General features: G+C 43.9%; 1 protein-coding gene across 9 annotated transcripts in view; it reads left to right on the top strand.

The window, feature by feature from the left end:
* The window catches only part of PTPRT (protein tyrosine phosphatase receptor type T), a 434,461-nt gene that overhangs the window by 336,534 nt on the left and 80,293 nt on the right, over positions 1–17,634 (top strand). For 5 of the 9 annotated variants that reach the window (XM_042050484.1, XM_042050493.1, XM_042050528.1 and 2 more), the window contains exons 12-14: positions 399–672; positions 9,108–9,144; positions 13,627–13,683. In XM_042050484.1, the coding sequence (XP_041906418.1) occupies positions 399–672; positions 9,108–9,144; positions 13,627–13,683 (368 nt within the window). The remainder of the gene's footprint in view (positions 1–398; positions 673–9,107; positions 9,145–13,626; positions 13,684–17,634) is intronic. The other 4 variants (XM_042050521.1, XM_042050503.1, XM_042050536.1 and 1 more) reach the window with 2 other exon arrangements.

The following is a 17,634-nucleotide window of genomic DNA, read 5'->3' as shown; positions in this document are numbered from 1 at the left end:
GCGTTTGGCCCAAGCAAACAGTTCATGTTTCACTTTGGTGGCTGCAGGAGAAACCATCTGCTTCCCAACATCCAGCACATTAAAAATTCATTCTAGACTGGATATTTTACTAGTTACTCCTTTTCCTAGAGAGTGACATGATTGAAATCTGCTCTGACTTTCACCAAGGTTTATCCTGACTTACTCAATTAAACCAACAGAGCACATGGCCAGCATCTTGCCCCCACAGTGGCTTTCAGTGGCCACTGCCACTGCTACTGGTGTGCCAGGAGCTGTGCCTGCTGGGACACCTCAGCTGTGTGTTTCTGACTTTGCTTTACTCTTGTCCTTTCATTGGAAAGATTCCTGACATTCAAGGCTCTGGGATCTCTAATCTCACCTTTCTCTCTCCCTCCTAGTGTCTACCAACTCGTTGTCAAGGAGGAGAAGCTGCAGAAAGCCCGCAGAGCTGCAGACATCATTGAGTGCTTCTCTGTGCCAGTGAGCTACAAGAATGCCTCCAGTCTGGACTCTCCACACTACTTTGCAGCCGAGCTGAAGCCCATCAACCTTCCTGTCACACAGCCCTTCACCGTGGGCGACAACAAGACCTACAATGGCTACTGGAATGCTCCCCTTTCCCCCCTGAAAAGCTACAGCATATACTTCCAGGCTCTTAGCAAGGCCAATGGAGTAAGTGCAGGGAAAATTGAGCTGGATCTGTACATGTGGCTGCCTCTCTCTGTCCTCCTCATCATTCTTCTTCCTTCTCGATTGGATGCTGGTTTAATTTCTCCTTCTTATTACCCTCTTACAAAAATCTGATGAAAATCAAGCATGCCATTACTTGTCCTTCACTCACATCTCTCTCTGATGCTCAGATCCAATGAGAAATCTGTTGAGGACCCTGATTCTGCAAAGGCACATATTGCCATGTGATTTACTAAACGAGCTGCTTAGAATTTAGATACTTTTTTTTTTACCCTTCCATAAGCATGAATGTCAGAGCAGGGGCTATTGTGCTTTTAAAAGACATAATTGCCATACCTTGATAGTTCACAGTGTTTGTGATTTTGGAGGAGATGTTATGAATTTGGATTACCTTGGAGCTTGCACTTGGCCATATCATAATGCAGCACTTGTGGTTGGGAGTTTCAGCTTGAGTAAGTCAAGTACGGCAGAGGGGACTGTCTGCATGTCTGTCCTACCCCTTTGGAATGCTGTATTTCTATATATCTTTGCTCTGTGATATTGGGTTTAAAATGCAGACTGCACAGGAAACATAGCCTGCCCTATTCTCAGACTCAAATGACAAACACACAATGCCACAACAGGCCCCATCCCACCACAGGAAAACAGGAGGCCTCTCTTCTCTCTTCCAGCTGAGGATAATTTGTGACCTTTTACCTCTTCTGTTTCAGGTCACTTCAGCAGTGTTCAGGCCAGATCCAGCCTCAGTGGATCACCTTCCTCCCCTTTGGCTCCCCAGCTGTTTTCCATTAATACATAACACGAGAATTTTCTACTCTGCCCTCATGAAGAGTCTTAGAGCATTGTTGGCACACCATTTGTGACAAGGCGTCACAAATTTGGGTAGCAGAGTCTGCCATTATTAGTGTGTTTGCCAGTGCTTTCAGGAATTTAATTTTAACGTAAATAAATTCTCTACAATATCATCCCTGAGAGAGCAAAATTACAAAAATCAGTCAAAGGTGAATGGTGTAGGCTTTAGTGGCTTTTATAGCTGAAATGCAGCTGCACATTGCAGAGGACTGTGATGGTTACACAGGCTGGCAGTGCCAGCCAGTGTTCACAACACATCTTAGTGCTTTACACCCATCATTTATCACCATTTTCTTCCAGAGCTTCAGCTGTGTGGCTGACAAGTACAAAACCTCTTCAACACTGTGCCGGTTTTCACCTTGGTTTCCTTTCTAGTCAATACAGTTTCCTTCCAGCACGGCTCGATTAATTCAGTTTTGGATTTGCCTTTATAAAGGAAATTGTGAAATATATGTATATGTCTCTCTGTTTCTAGTTAGTTCCCCCATGTGTGATAGTTAATTGCTAGTGAATGGATCCCCAGGGAAGAAGGAACTTTATTTGCTTAAGTACAATATGATATTCATAACTGGGTTGTGTGAATGGCAAGGTAGGCTTCCCTTGGCATTCTGGATTCAGGCAGCACTGGTGTTCCTGCTTTTCCTGCATCTCTGGAGCAGGCAGGTTGCAGCTCACCCTACATTGCAGGTGCTAAGGACTCAAAAAAGGATGACTTGCCTGGGCTGTCCTAACAGGAGCAAGATTCTAAAGAGCTTTTTAAGCATAAGTTAATCAAAAGAGTCTTAATGCAACAACGAACAGTTCATGACAGGATGAGAAGTGTCCAGCCAGACACGGTAAATTCCTATTTGAGAAAGCAACTTCCTCCTGTGGTAATAATTTATATTTCTACAGTATATGCTTATATATCCTCGAAGGATAGAGGTGTGGGTAAAAGATAGAGTAAATGCCCAAGAGTGGAATATGGATCTTCAGAGGAGTAGCTGTGATCCCTTCTGTTTCTTGGTAAAGTCATTAAACACTACATGTCAAATATTAGGGTCTTTTGCAGCTGTAAATATAAGTTTTTGTTCCACTCCCAGAATTATTTACAGGTACCATTTGTATTTAAAGAGTTATGGGTTTTTTCTTGTCTTTAACCTGAGCAGCTTTGGCTGGTCTTCAAAAAATCCTACAAATAATTATGGGTGCACCATGGCATTTCTATCCCTGGCAGTGTCCAAGGCCAGGTTGGACGGGGTTTGGAGCAACCCAGGATAGTGGAAGGTGTCTCTGCCCATGGCAGGGGATTGGAACTGGTTGATCTTTAAGGTCCCTTCCAACCCAAACCATTCCATGAATTTTGGTAAGACACATCTGCAAAAAACCTGCAAACTATAACAATTTAGCACAGTTAAAGTAGAGCCTTTTGTTCCCTTACCCATGAAAAGCTTAACAGAACATTGCCACTCATTTTTTAATTAGGATTTCCTATAGTTTCATTAATCACTGATGATTGTGGAATGATGAAATTTCTTTCCACACCTGGAACCTGCAATGAGAAGCCTTCACGCAGTGAACCAGAACATCTTCCTTTGGAAACACAGGGCTCTGGGGAGAGCTTAATTTGAAGAAACAGCCTGGATTTGGTCAAAAAGCTTGATTAGGAGGAGGTTAGGAGTGTTGTAGGAGTTCTGCATTGTTTGAGCTCCTCTGTAAATGGAGGGTTGTGCTCATTTGGTGTTCCCGTCTGCTCTGCAGCCATTAGCTCTGATTGTTACACTGAAAGGAACATAATTAACAGCTGGATGCAAAACAAGTGTCGCAAATTGCTGCAGAAGCTTTTCTGCCTTCTCTTGTGCACGGTTTTACTTGTCTCAGAGTCTGAATGAAAGAGCTGTCGCTGCCTGGATCCATCTCTTGGGCCAGTTTGGTCACTGTGGTGCTGCCTCCAGACAGGAGTCTAAGCAGAACACGTGTGAGACAGAGTGGTTTTCAGCTTTGTTAGACAAAACGCTTTCAAATCATGTGAATTTCCCTCCTAGGCACTGTTGAAAGCCAGATGCTGAGCTGAAATGCAGCAGAGTTTGAAGCGAGAGATGTTTGATTGTCCCCAGGTCTTCATCTGTCTCACTGCAGGTCTCTGGTTGCTGATCCAGCACCACGCTCCCACGGGGAGAATTTTTGGCTGCTGTGTGAAACCTGCCTGAACTTTTGAGCAGCTCAGAAACCAGAGCTCCTTAAAAAAGTCCTTTCTGGAGGTGCATTTTACCTCACTGAGTTAAAACGAAATCTGTAACGGTGTAGTTGCAATCAGTAACTCTTGGCCATTTTTCCTCGAAATGGGAGATGAGCCAGGAGCCTGTGTAACACAGCTGGGGATGACGTGGGGGATGCTGCCAGCTGCTCTGCCAGCCTGGTGGTCCAACAGGTGACTGATGTCTTCAACCGAGAATTGTGAAAAGTAGCACTGCAGGAATCAATGAGAATATTATTTTTTTTTGAGGGAATGATAGACTCTACCGAGATTCCTATTGATTTTTTGCCTCTCTAATGACTTGTACTACATGCACAATTTGGCAGCTCATTATTATCAGGGGACTTGAGGCTGGATTTCTTGATGCTGACAGGTCTACTCCCAGCACACAGCATTATTCTTCTGGGACTTTTTGGAGGTATGGATAGAGCTGCCAGCAGAGAGGTGCCATTCATCCCTGTGGAGATGGGCATGAAAAAAACAGGGAGGTGTTTCAGTTCAGCACGAGCCGTGCTCTGAAAGATGAAATGGCACCAGGGTTGCCTGCATTGCTTCTGTGAGCTACTAACCAGCTTTGGGGAGCTCTGTGTTCGGGAGGATTTTGGGTGTACAGTTTATCCACTTACATTCACTCCTTCTTAATCTCATCTTGGAGCTGCTGGCACAGAAATAAAGCAGCTGTGGAAACACTTCACTCTTTGGAAGCCCCTGTTTCCACATCTGGTTGACCAGAGGATGTGGACCTGAGTGTTTTCTGCATAATAAATAAAATCCTCCTCCAGCCTACCCCACTTTTGAGAGGTTGAGAGGAGTGGGTATCCAATGATCAACTACAGATCGTTGAAATAACTTCCTACTGTAAATAATAAAAGTCCCCAACCAGTTTGTTAAACCTCCCTTCCCCAAATGACTCAGATACCAAAAAAAGCTGATACTAAAAAATTGCAAAGGCAATAATAGGTTTGGCTTAGTCTCTGGAAGGAAATAGCAGTTTCCTGAAGCTGGCAATAAAAATTATAGGCGAGTCCATTGGCCCTGCACAGACATATGTTAAGACTGCAGACCACTGGCTGCAATGGGATAAAAAAACCCCACACAACTTAGAGCTCTCCTGAACTCGGGAGAAATTTATTGAGGACCAAAAAATAATTCCTTAAGGTTGGACAAACCTATGGCTTCTACCCTGTGTGAAGCAGGTTGCCAACAAGCTCCGTGTATAGCTCTGGGGCGTGGGAAACTGAGGCTGAGGAGAAGAGTGGTGATTCCTTGTCTGGTCCATGCACCAGCAGCAGATAAAATTGCCTGTTCCCAGTGTGAGCTGCCTAATGAAACTGTTCCTGTTGTAGGGCAGCTCCAGTGGCACATCAGGGGATAGCAGGCCCCACCAGTGCTGGCAGGTGGTTCTTCAGGCAAGGCAAGCGCTGTTTGACTGCTGTAAAGTCATCATCATAGTAAAGGAAAGGAGAAATGGTGGGTGTGAAAACAGATGGAGGAAAAAGCTTTGCTGCTTTCATTGTTGTTCGTAGTCTGTAAACAGCAAGCTGTCAGTTTAAAAGAAAAAGGGGAAAAAAAAGATCATGTGGCCTTTTAGGTTGTGAAGACGCAGCTGTCACATAAACATATGTCCTGCTGCCCTCGTAGCCCTTTTCTGCAGAAAATTTTTCCCATCCAAACACTGAAGAGACAGAGGCAGAACTTGTCTTGTTATCATCCATTTCACTTGAGCAAAATGTGCATTTAGGAACCTCAGTAATTAGTAGACAGCAGCAGCTCCTTCGCTTCTAAAGTGGAAGAATATAATATATTAAAAGAATGTTTTAAAAAGCCCTGGAAATTCAGGGGAATGCTAAAGCAGGCTCATGGTGTGCAGTTTCCAGGCTGTGGGCAGGAGTTGTGGGGGCAGAGGGGGCTTGCCCAGCTCCTCAGCACAGGACTCTCTCCAGAGGGTCCCCAGGTTGTGCGGGTGGTAGGTGCAGGTCCTCCCTCCAGGAACAGGCTGCCAGCACCCTGAACCACAGTGCTCATACGTGTCCATGTGGTGTGTGGACTTAAAAATACAGTCAGGGTTCAGCCTTGAGTAAGGGTGCACCGTAATCGTCTTTTACTTATAGGTAAATAAGCTCCAGAAAACAAATCTCCATAGACAGGTTGAGATAGACATGGATGGGCTTATTTTGCAGTGAGCTTTCAGGATATGGAGCATGTTGGAAGGTGGGGGTTGGATCAAAGGCTGCAGGATGTAGTCATGAAGCATTTTCCTGTTCCAGGATCTCAGTGAAAATGTGCCTACATTGTTCCATTACTGTTTGGCTGTAAAATGTCTGCCTCAACCCGGCAGTGATACAGAACTGGAGCAGTACTGGCATCTTAATTTAAGGTATTCCTGTGAGTTCAGCCATAATATGAAACAGATATGCAGAATATGCAGGCTCTCAGGTCATCATTAAGATCGTTGTAGATATATAAAGCCTTGTAAAACTTCTGTGGTGTCATGAAATGGAAATCAAGTATTGCAGCATTTGAAAGAATGTTCAGAAACAATGCAGAGACTGAAATTTGGGGAATTTTTTTTTTTCTAAAACTTCCATTATTATCCCTTTATTTAATTATTTTTCTTGCCATTGCTTTAAGCAGTCTGGATGGATCATTGATAATTACCTGCATTGTTTATTCCTGCTTTGCTGGTGGCTAAAGAGAAGCACCTGGCAGTGATAGAACAGGAAGTAGTGTGTACAAATTGAAAGATGGGAAAAGTAGATTAGGAAAACAACAAAAAAAAAGCATTGTTCCTGCCTATGGCACTTTAATGTTCATTCCAACCCCTTAACATTCTATGATCTTTACTGTGTACAGGAAAACACCTTGAAGCAAAAGTAATATTTTTCATAAAATGAACATGATTGCAGGAAAGTGGTTTTACTGGTTTGCTTGGGGGGGATTGGGTTCAAGGTTCTTTTTTTTGGGGGGGAAGTGTTATTTATTTTTTCTGTTTCTTGTTGAAACATCTCATGGAAACTTACAATTCTCAGTATCAACCAAAGAAAAGTAGAGTAAATTTAAAGAGATCTCGTTTTTATGAGACACCAAAGAGATGAGCAGTGGGGAGATGAGTGGAAAGCAATGCAATATCCAGCCCTAACCCAGAATATGGACTAAGTTCAAGTCTTTAAACTTCAGCACCCCTGGGAGCTGGGAGCCTCGTGTCTGTGCAGGTTCTTTGATCTTTTCCTTCCCAGCAGATGCAATTTGAAATGAAGTTCTGAAGTCCACGTCTTGTTCCTCTAGCCCTTGCTTTTGGCAGTGCCAGTTCTCCTAACAGCTGTGGTTGTGCTCAATGCAGCGATCAGTGGATGCAGATGCAAGCAGAATAAATTCTGTCTTCCCAAATCACCCCGTGGGAGGGTCTCGTGCAGGAATACCCACACATTCAAATGAGATCACTCTAGACTCTTCTTTTTCCAGCCTTGACTAATTTCTCCAGCTTTCTGTTACACTCTGAAACCAGTGGAAAGCAACAAATACACAAGAAAATTTTCCTCAACAAAATGTGAGCAAGCGTCCACCTACTTTAGACTGCAGAAATCCTATCTCGTTATTTTTATGTTACTCTTCATTGCTGATTTTCCAGGTCACCTTGTTGTAGATCAGAAACTACATCAGGATGTCTCTGAGTTCTGGTTCCCAGCATTATGTGCAGAGCCAGCTCTGAAAACAAAGCTGCGCTTTTCCTTCTCCATACATCACAAGTGGCAATAAAGACTTTGGATTTCCAGAATAACTGGCAATTCAAACTCGTTACCCACTAGGCAGAGGGGAGTGGGGAGCTCTGTGTGCAGCTGTGGTGGCTTTGCAGTGCCAATGTTTGTGCAGGTTGTGCAAGGAAGCTGCCTTTTGAGGGACAAAGGGGTGTAACCAAAGAGATGTCTCTGGTTTACTGGGATAGCAGGGCTTCAGTCCCACTCTGGAGCACACACGGCTGGGAAATAGGCATGGTTTGTCCTCAGGGGTCCAGGAATTCCTTCAGAGAGTTTGAACGCAAAGCCAAAGGGAGGGTTTGTCCTTCTGAGCATCTCGTTGTCTTTAGACTGCACAGAGGGACTTGTATCCAGATTGTGTAGCATCATAGAAAGGCATCAGAGGGAATTGCTCCTGTGAGTCCCATATTTCCTTGCATGGATTCTGCAATCATCCCCTTCCTATGAGCAACAAAAGTGTGAGGAGAAAAGCACAGTAGGGCTGGGTGTGTCTGCTCCAGCCAGGGAGGATTTGTCACAGACAGAGCAATTTTCTCCAAGAGCAAATTCAGATTTCCACAAGGTTTGTCCAGGTGTTTGAGGACGGGAGGAGGTGCTCAGCAGTGCTTTGCTGGGTTGTTGTTTCCAGAGCGCAGACAGCATCCATATTAATGGAGCATTGTTAACACAGTAATTTATGCTGGATTCATTACACCTGAGACATGTAGAGGCATAAAGAGCTCTGCAAAGCCTGCAGCAGATTAGTGCCTGACAGAGGCAGCTCTTCAACCAAGCAGCACATTCCTGTTTGGATGGCAATCACAGGCTGGACAGCAGCAACCCCTGCCAGGAAGGGCTGTGCAATGAGGAGCTGGGGACTCCACAAAGGTTGTGTTTGCAGCGGAGGTGGCCTGAGAAAGCTGCCGAGTTTGAGCTGTTTGTGAAGCCAAATACAACATTCAGATCCAAATCCTGTTTCTGCAGCTCTGCAGGCTCCAGGGTGGGTTGAACACAAAGCGTTGGGTTTTGTCCCAGCTCTGCAATGAGGAGCTGCAGTGGTGAGGGTTGTTAGAACAGCTTGTTTGGCAGAGGCAGCAGCACAGAATGTTGGTCTGCTCCACATCCATCAGAGAGCTGAAATATTCAGATGACTTCTTTGGTGTCTGTTTGCCATGTGTTTAAATAAATACCCAATTTGCAAAATTTGCAGTAATGGTGCATGAAAATGAGATGTACAGTGGCGTGTGCTTCTGACCCAAGGCTTGTCAGTCTATTACAGAGCAGGTCATTTAATTGGGAAATTCTATTAGCTAATCAGGCACTTACATGGGACCCATCACTCACACATGGAGCGTGGAGAAACGTGTTGTCACTCCCAACTTTTCAATACTTAAGAGAACCAACTGCAGGCAAGTCCAGTAGTGTGGAGTGTTTTATGCAACAAAAACTGTTGGTGGTATTTTCAAGGATGAAGTGCAAGAAAAGATACATATATTTTTAGTAGCTTTTAAAAGGAATGTGTGTTTATTGTTGATGGGCAAATTACACACTGTGATGTTTTCCTATATATTTTTCTTGTGTTTTTTATTTTTCAGGAAACAAAAATCAACTGTGTCCGGCTTGCAACAAAAGGTATGTGGGTCTCTCTTTCCTGCAAAACACAATGCCAGAAATGTAAAAACTGCAGTGGTGGCACAACTTGATTACAGTTCCTAGCCAAAGAACCAGCCTCTTTATTTCCTCTTTTATTTTATATTTTTTAAAAGGAAGATTGCAAAGGCAGAACAACCATTTCCAGGACCACTCCACTATATTTGTGGCCTCTGTTATTTTTTTAACACAGGGTATAATTCTCTGTGGTTCTTCCTTTCCCTCATTCTGTTGACAGCTTTTCTGTCCTGAGGACTGTTCTTGCTGTTGGCAGAACATCACTGAAAAAGTGACATTGACTTCCTATTCAATTTGTTCTCTCCACAACTGTACAAAGTAGATAAGAGGAGATCTCATGTAAGCCTAACCTTGTACACAGTGGGGCACAATTCTTACATCACAGCATTTTCATGCTATAATTGAACAAACTAGGAGAGAGCGTTCCTGATTTTCACTGTGGTGAGCTCAGAACAGACCAAGCTGACGGGTCACACAGCCCTCAGTCAGCAAACCTGAGACAAACAGCCCCAGGGTGGTTCACAAGGTGTAGCTCTTGAGGGACCAACAGTGAGAGTGTCTGAGCTCCTTCTTAGTGTTTACAGCTGCTTTTAACTCTTCTAAAGATTTCAAAATCACCCCAGGGGCTACTTCTCCAGAAAAGATGTCAGACACCAATTTATTTGTAACACAGAGGAGTAGCTGTAAAAAGATTTCCCCAGCACATGTTGTAGTCTCCCAAGGAGCTGTAGGGAAATGCTGGGGTACTGCCATGGGCTGTGCTACAGATGACTCCCCATTCCCAAACTTTGCTTGGCCAGCTTTCACGTGACAGCAAAGCAGCCAGAGTGCAAGACCTGCATGGCTGCCTGTGGAGGCTCCGGAGAGTTCGCCAAAATTGGCAGGAACCCAGAAATCCTTGAGGAACCATCCCATTTTTTTCTAGTCTTTTCATTCCTTTCTGACTTGTGGCAGAAGTTAATGACTTCAAGGTCCTTTCTCCTGATCCTTTCTGCACCTGCACTTGAAGAGGAGTTGGGAGGGCTCAAAGAAACCCCATTAGCCACTGGATAGCAGAAGAAGATTCTTCCATCTCCCTGTGGAGATGTCCCCAGGCTGTCACAGACAGCCAGGCACTGGGGTGGCAGGTGCTGTGTGAAGTTCCCACTGTGCAGCTGTTTTCCCTGCCCAGACTTGGTAATGCAGACTGGTGGGGCTGTAAGCAGTTGTGTCACCACTGAAAGCTGAGGAGGAGGAGCCATTTCTGCCCTTTCTCCTTCTCATCTGTGGTTCTGGTGCTCCCCATATCCTCTTGTTCCTTTCCTGTTTAAAAGTTCCATGTAAAATCTTTATTTAAGTCATTCTCTGGGTTACAAACATTCTATGTGTCTTGGTCTATGTGTCTCATTCCTCTCCAGTTTTCCCATCTGGTAGTGATGTGACCATTTCAAATACCTGATTTTGGCTTTCTGGTGGTAGAAAGAGCAAGAGCAGGACTGGGTGAAATTAATCTCCACAAGCTTTTCCAATAGCATAGTCTCTTCAGGAGATCAGAGATACTGCACTAATTAATTTTTGGAAACCTGTAGTTCCTTCCATTTCAGTTGTTCATTTTTCTGGAGCTGTGGAAGAATGTTGTCATGCTAGCAGGAAATATATTTGTTCTGTCACTATTCGAAAGAAAATAGCTTGAAAAATCCCATTCTGGCATGATTTTGTGTGCACTCTCTGATTTGGGTATGTCAGCAAAGTGTCCCATAAGTGTTTGACCTTCAGTTGACTTCTGCAAACTGAGATAATTTTCACTAACTTTGTTAGGTCACCAGCAAGAGTCACTGAGCCACCCAGTCAATGGGCCACCCTCATTCTGTTGTTTCTGAATGCCATCTCTTTTTTTAAAAAGAATCTCCTGCTAGGATTAATTTAATAAGAGATACAAAAGAGATGGGTAGAGCCTGAGGATGTCTAGAGCCACTGCTTTTTGGTGATCTTATTCTTTAGCTTTTTCTTTATTGACTTGAATGGAAAAGGACAAGAAATGATGGTAGTTCTAGTGTTTATTCTCGCTGTCTCAATTCATATCACTTTTGATTTATATCACTTTTGATTCGTATCACTTTTGACTTATAGGTAGATGTCTTATTCCTCTGTGTGGAGTGCAGAAATCTCTGTGGAAATTCTTTTCCTCTTGCCCTCACTCTGAATTGCAGCACTGTAACTCCCAGTGCCTGGCCCTCAGCACAGCCCCTGGGATGCCCCAGCTGTGGCTGGTTTGAGGCAGGTTTAGCTCTCCAAAGGAGCAGTGCTGGGCACAGCTCGCAGGCAAGGCAGTGCCACAAGCTGGGGTTGATAAAGTCACAGGACCTGCCGCTGCTGGCACCTGGGCAGGGCCAACAGCTGAGCAAAGTGGTTCTGTGAGCTTTCCCATAGTTTCAGACTTCCATATGTCCTGAGGCTGCATTCCCACCATGCATTAACTCCATATGGATTAAGGGGCCAGCCCCTGGAGAGGGTGTTGTACTTGCCCTCTCTCTGCAGTGTGCCAATGCAGAGAGACACAAAACTGTAATGACACTGTGTCCTGATCAAAGGCTGATAGCTGGGATGTTCTAGATGACCTCCTGTGTCTGTGCTGTCTTCTGTCTGCTCATTATATTGATTATCCTTAGTGGCATCGCTCTGAACTCCCCTTTATTTGCATTGGTGTTTTTTTGAGGATAGAATAAGCAAACCTGAAGTCCGCCTTGAACAGAATCAACAGAGCTGCCTGTGAGGATGCCACTCTGGTGTCTTGGGTAGGAATTGGGAAAAAAAAAAAAACATTTTTTGTAGTCAGGATAAATCTCAGCATTAAAAGCTCTGCTTTGAGTTGGCACCAGAGGGAAAAAAAAAATTGTTTTGATGCAAGAAAATAAATACATAGTACTGGTGCCAGACTAAATGTTCACTTTGGAATAGAGGCCTAATTTTCCCATTCCTAGATATTTGATACTGCAGCAGCTCCATTAGCACCAGTGAAATGAGTTCTGATTTACACCACTGACAGGAAGATTAGAATCGAGGCGTGTTTAAGGAAGGCAAGTATTCTCTTGAAGTACTGGATTAACAAGGGCACTAAACGTGAGTGTGGGAGTAATCATGCAGTGAAATGTGTTAGGCATGTGTTACTGGGGGATTGTAACACATCCTGGGTGTTGCTGCAAGGCACCTGCTCAGAAGCTGAGTCGCTTTAATTACTCGAGAGACGCACGGGGCTGTTCCACTCCTCCAGCAGGCTGCCAGGGAATTAGCTTTTCTGTGCCACAGCACCAAGAAAAGAAAAGCAGAGAACTCCTTAAAAAGTGGTTTAGTCCACTAAAGCAAAAATTTTGGAGGTTTCCCAGTTTTCTTCCCTCCTCTTTAGCAAGAATCAGGCTGCTCAGATCAGCCCCTTTCAGCTCAGCCCAGCTTCCCAGCTCTCCTGCAGTGCTCTCTCTGCATGGTTCCCTGTGTGCTGCTCCTGGCTAGATCACCTTGATCCTTGTGGTGGCAGGAAAAAACTCTCAAATCCTTTTGTATTGGGTTATTAAATGTTGGGAGGAGGGGGGGGCATCAGCATTCCAGAGCACCCGGTCCTCCAAAGCAGGGCCAGCAGGTCCCCAGCTGGGCCAGCACATCCACTGAGCTCATTTCCCTCCATCCAGTGCCTCCATGTAGGGCTGGGTGGTGCCTGTGGGAAGGGCCAGGGGCAGGGACTCACCATCAGCCTTTGGTGGATGATCCATCAGAAGGCTCCCTGCGTTTGTCCAGTCTGTGTAGCCATCCCACACTTCGCCAGCATGTTAAACACTATTAACCTTTTGTATCTACATATGTATTTATTTTCAGATTCATTGGTCTCAGATCTCTTACCACTTCTCTCCTCACATGGGCTACTCCTTTTTTTTTTTTTTTTTTTTAATTACTGGACTAATGTCATCTTTCACAGCATTAGGCACTTGGATGCATCTCATTAACATAAAACACTCTTTAAAAATGTTTATAATTAAACCCCAATTTATCAGCTCTCTGCCATACAATTTTCATTCAGACGGGTTATTTATAGGTTTTGCCGTTTGGTTTCCTTGACAGCATTTGTTTTAATATGTCCCATTCTTTCTGAATTAACTGACTTGTTCTCCCTGTCTTAAAGCAACATATTTGTATCGACACTTTATTAGAGAAAATTGCAACCTCTTTACCAGAGGTAATCGCTTGCTCTTGGTTTCCTAAAGTGCATTAAATCAATTTCACAGTGTAATTGAAACCAAGGCAGAGGGCTCATTAATGGTTCCTTATCTCCCGATACTGATTTCTTCTTTCCTTAAAATGTGAGTTCTTGCAAATGAAAGAATGGAACTATAATAACCATTATGAGGTACATTTTTATTTTTTTTCCTTTTTTTTTTCTCGTGCATGCTGCCTGGGAACCATTTTGCTTGTTCTTAGCAGTGCTAGGTAGACAACAGGTGACCACGCGAAACCCGCCCAGCCTCTTGAGCACAGGTGATTATCAGTTCAGGAAAAGGAAAATGGTCAAACTTCCAGAGGTCTGAGCAGCTTCATGACTTCTTGTTTAATCCTTGTTTTGCATGAGAAATTACTTTTCCAGTTACTCCCACTACAGTATAAAGGGGGGCAGTGCTTTCATGGTGCTCCTTCAGTGCCGCGGTGGAGATCTGCCTGTGCTGAGGGTCAGCTGGGGGACTCAACACCTCTTAAATCTCCACAGGAGCACTTGAGTGTGATGGAAGAGCCCCGTGGATCCCACTCTGCACAGGCTGAGTCTCCCCCTGAGCATGTAGGGAGCTGAGCTTGCATTTCCAATTAAAGGAGCTGTGCCATTTTCTAGGGCTGATTATTGCGCTTATTCTTAGACAGCTGGGTCCTGCTGTCAGAGAAATGATGGCAAGAAAAGAACAACTTGATTCTGTAAGCCCTCTGTAGAAGAACAGAGGAACTATAGAAACTATAGAAACTGTAGTTTCTATAGAAACTTCTGCTGGAGCCAGAGATATTGCAGAATTGAGCCTCAGCAGCACCAAGTCATTCACAGTGGGGACATTCAGAACCTCTCAAGGGTTTTGCAGTTTCCATCAGAATGAGCTTGGAGGTCTGTGTGCCATAAAATTGCCCCATCATATGTAACACTGGGACCAGGATCATCATTAACTCCAGAAAATTTAAATACAGAGAGGAGATCCCATCAGCATGTGGAAATAGGTTCTTCTGCTTCAGGCTGATGTGCATATAGAACGAGTGGCTGGGATGTTACAGTGTTACACATAATTAATGGGAAAGCAGGGCTGGTTTTTCAGTTTTTAGATGGATTACATTTCTCTAGGAATAGTCCTCTCCCAGTGCTGCATGGTTATTCCTGCCTAGTTACGACTTCCTCACCAACAATTATTTCAACTGCACATCAGGACAGCTGTGATGATACAGGGGCAAAAAGGTGCTGGGATTATTGGGAAGTTCAAATGTACTGGAAAAAAAGGTCTTGATTTTTTTGTAGTGCATCAGCACAGGAAGAAGGAAACTTCCTGCAAGAATGTTGAGATCTCAGTGAAGAACCTGGGTCTGAAATGTGACTTGGGCTGGGGGGGGAGACTGCAAAAAATCAGTGGAAAATGAGGAAGGTAAAAATTCCTGCTGTTCACACCCAGTTTTGCCGCACATGAAAACTGTTCATTTAATAACTCCTGCTCCCTCAAATTCATTGAAGAGGCTTCTTTGTTTCCTGAAATACATTCTGGTTTTGTAGACAGATAATGTATTTTTTAAACAGATCTAATCCCACTTCAAATCTGTTTGTTACTGCATTTTGTCTTCTAACACACTGGAATATTATTCCTTTGACAGGTTTATTCTGTTTTGCGCTATTTATTTCAGATGAGTTTATCACGCTTTTTAAGTTGAATGCATGGAAATGTTTGGTTGGTTTTTTTTCCCCTGAAAAATCTCTGCCTTCTAAAAGTTATTTTTTAGCACCATTTCGTGTATCACAATCCCTTTAGGGGCTTCTTTATGCCAGGGAGCTAAAGGCACAGCTTTGAATTAGTGCAGAACCTGGTGCAGAATGGGGTGAGGCCACGAGTGAGCTGAGTTTGGTATCTCCAGCCCAGTGTCCAGAGGACATTGCCTACTCCAGAGCTCTACTGCATTGCCAGACCCTAATCTTGGGCTCCCCAATTCAAATAAGAAGCTGGAGGGAGGGGGAGAAGAGGCACAGTGCTTAAGATAAAATTTGGGATAGTTTAGCAACATGAGAGTCTGACAACATCACTTTTATCATTCAAAGCATCCACTGCCAGGTCACACTGGGTACCTTCAGGGGAGAAGGGTCTTTGGAGAAATGAAAATAAAATATATTATAACCCTCCAGGAATCAAAACAGGCAAGGATTTACCTGGAGCTGTGTGGAGGTTCTTCTCCCTTTTCAAGACCCACCTGGTGGGAAAGAATGCTCTTGGCCATGGTTGTAGCTGGCCAAGAGCTGATCCAGTGCACATTCTTCTGTTTGCAGATAGATTGGTAGCCAGATAAAGGAGTGGGAGTTAAAGAAAAGTCAGTAGATGGACGTGAAAGCCACAAGTGAAGGTCAAATTAAGAAAAGATTTCCTTTGGTTTTGTTTTACTTAGTTTGAATGCAGGGAGCATTGGACGATTCCTTGCTTGTGAAATTTAGGGGCTTGTTTTTCATCTCTTCTGCTTCAAAGTTTGCAGGAAGAACTCTTTGAATATTTGTCCCTTGAAGCCTCTTCTGCACAGGGGCTGAGACCTGGCACAAGGAGGGGGCTCTCATGTTTTAGAGGACAGCAGTGTTTTGTGTTCCTGACCTTCACACCCTCACACCAACTCACTTGGGTGATTTTTTTGTCTCCATTTCCTGGTATCTGCAGATCCTTTCTAAGGTGGTCAGCCACTGGGAAGGTATTGCAGATCACTTAAAATGATTTTCATAAATAGATTATCATTGTCAGTGTCCTTTAACAACACTTCCAAAGGCATGAGAGAACCAGACTGTTACAAATACATTATGCCTGTTTCATTAAATAGATTTTTGGATAAGCCAATATTCAGAAGCAGGGTTGATATTAATGAGCTTCTGAGCTTCTTACATGAGCTGGACATTTAAAAACTGTGTGGTTCCATTAGGGTATGTGATAAAATCACAAGGTAGGTGTGAGACTGTTTTGTAGTACTATTGTAGAGGAAAAAAGAAAAATCTTCATTCCAGACATGCCTGAAAGTGCTGCTCCAGCTTGGCAGAGCACAGGAAGTGTGCTGGTGTTTCATGCAGCACTCGTAGAGTGTGTACACAGACTCCCTAACCCTGCCCAGCTGACTCCCTGTTGCAGGAAGAGGGCTTTTGCTGGAAGAGAGAGTTCTCCTTTCCATGCTGCTCGCTCAGCTCAGGGTGAAGCCTCACAGGGCAGGTTTTTGGAGGTCACTGTGGTACTTGAAGCACCTTCGTCCAGTTGGGCTCAAAAGGTGGTTTTATTTCAGTGTTCACCTTCTGCCCAGCCCTGGGCTTGGCTTTGCTCGCTGGTTTTGCAGCTTCTGCAGCTGCTGTGGGTGTGGAGTTTTCATGATAATCATGGTGAGAGCAGGGTAACTGCTTAGAGGGGGCTGACTGGGGCAAAAGTCAGTAATTGTGGAGAATCTGTTCTATACCCATAACATTGTCAAGCACTGAGAAGTTTTTGCCTGTGTCAGTCAAAAGGTTGATCTTCCTGTGTCTAAGACTTTACAAAAATTAAGTCAAATCTGTAAATTTGAACTTGTCAAATTGGTAATTGGACTTGTTTTCTATTTTTATAATTTTGAGCTAGTTTTTAAATACAGTTCTGCAAAAGTGATGAATTAAAACAGAAACATGCTCTCACCCCCCGAACCATCAGTTGTTGGCGGCTCTTTAGCTGAGCTCTTCCTTCAGGGAAATATTCTAACCTTTCTTATTCTTGGGGACCATATATCTGCCTTTAGCACAAATTAAGTGCTCCTGTTCTGAAGAGAGAGGAAGAAAAACGGGAGGAGAAAAGCAAAGCCCTTGTGGTGGATTTGCCTGGAATGTCCAGAATCAATTATTCACTTACAGCTATTTTTTAATTCTCATTCAGCTTAGCAATGCTGATCTTGATGCCTCACGGTGTGTTTACCCTCATCCTCCTACAGATTCCACCTGTAAGCCTGAAAATCCCTCATACAAATTCTGGTCTGTCTTTCTCTCCAGGACTGCTTTGTTTTGCTGCTCTCTCTGCTCAGAATATGGTTGAAAGCTTTTGGCTCTCATCATTCTGTCTATTACTTTTGAGCTTTGTGAAAGGAATGAGTGTGTCTCATTATAGGCTTAAGCTTGCACTGCTTGCAGTCTTCAATAACTGGAGGTGGAAAATTGGTGTAGTGACGTTGTGTGTGGTGATCCTCTTCGTGATATTCATTTTTTTAATGAAT

Source organism: Corvus kubaryi, unplaced genomic scaffold (genome assembly GCF_017639235.1).
Source record: "Corvus kubaryi isolate FWS band 111438036 unplaced genomic scaffold, C.kubaryi_AGA036_p1.0 134, whole genome shotgun sequence".
Classification (NCBI taxonomy): domain Eukaryota; kingdom Metazoa; phylum Chordata; class Aves; order Passeriformes; family Corvidae; genus Corvus; species Corvus kubaryi.
The sequence above is the reverse complement of the archived record's forward strand: the minus strand, read 5'-3'. Positions and strand labels throughout refer to the sequence as shown.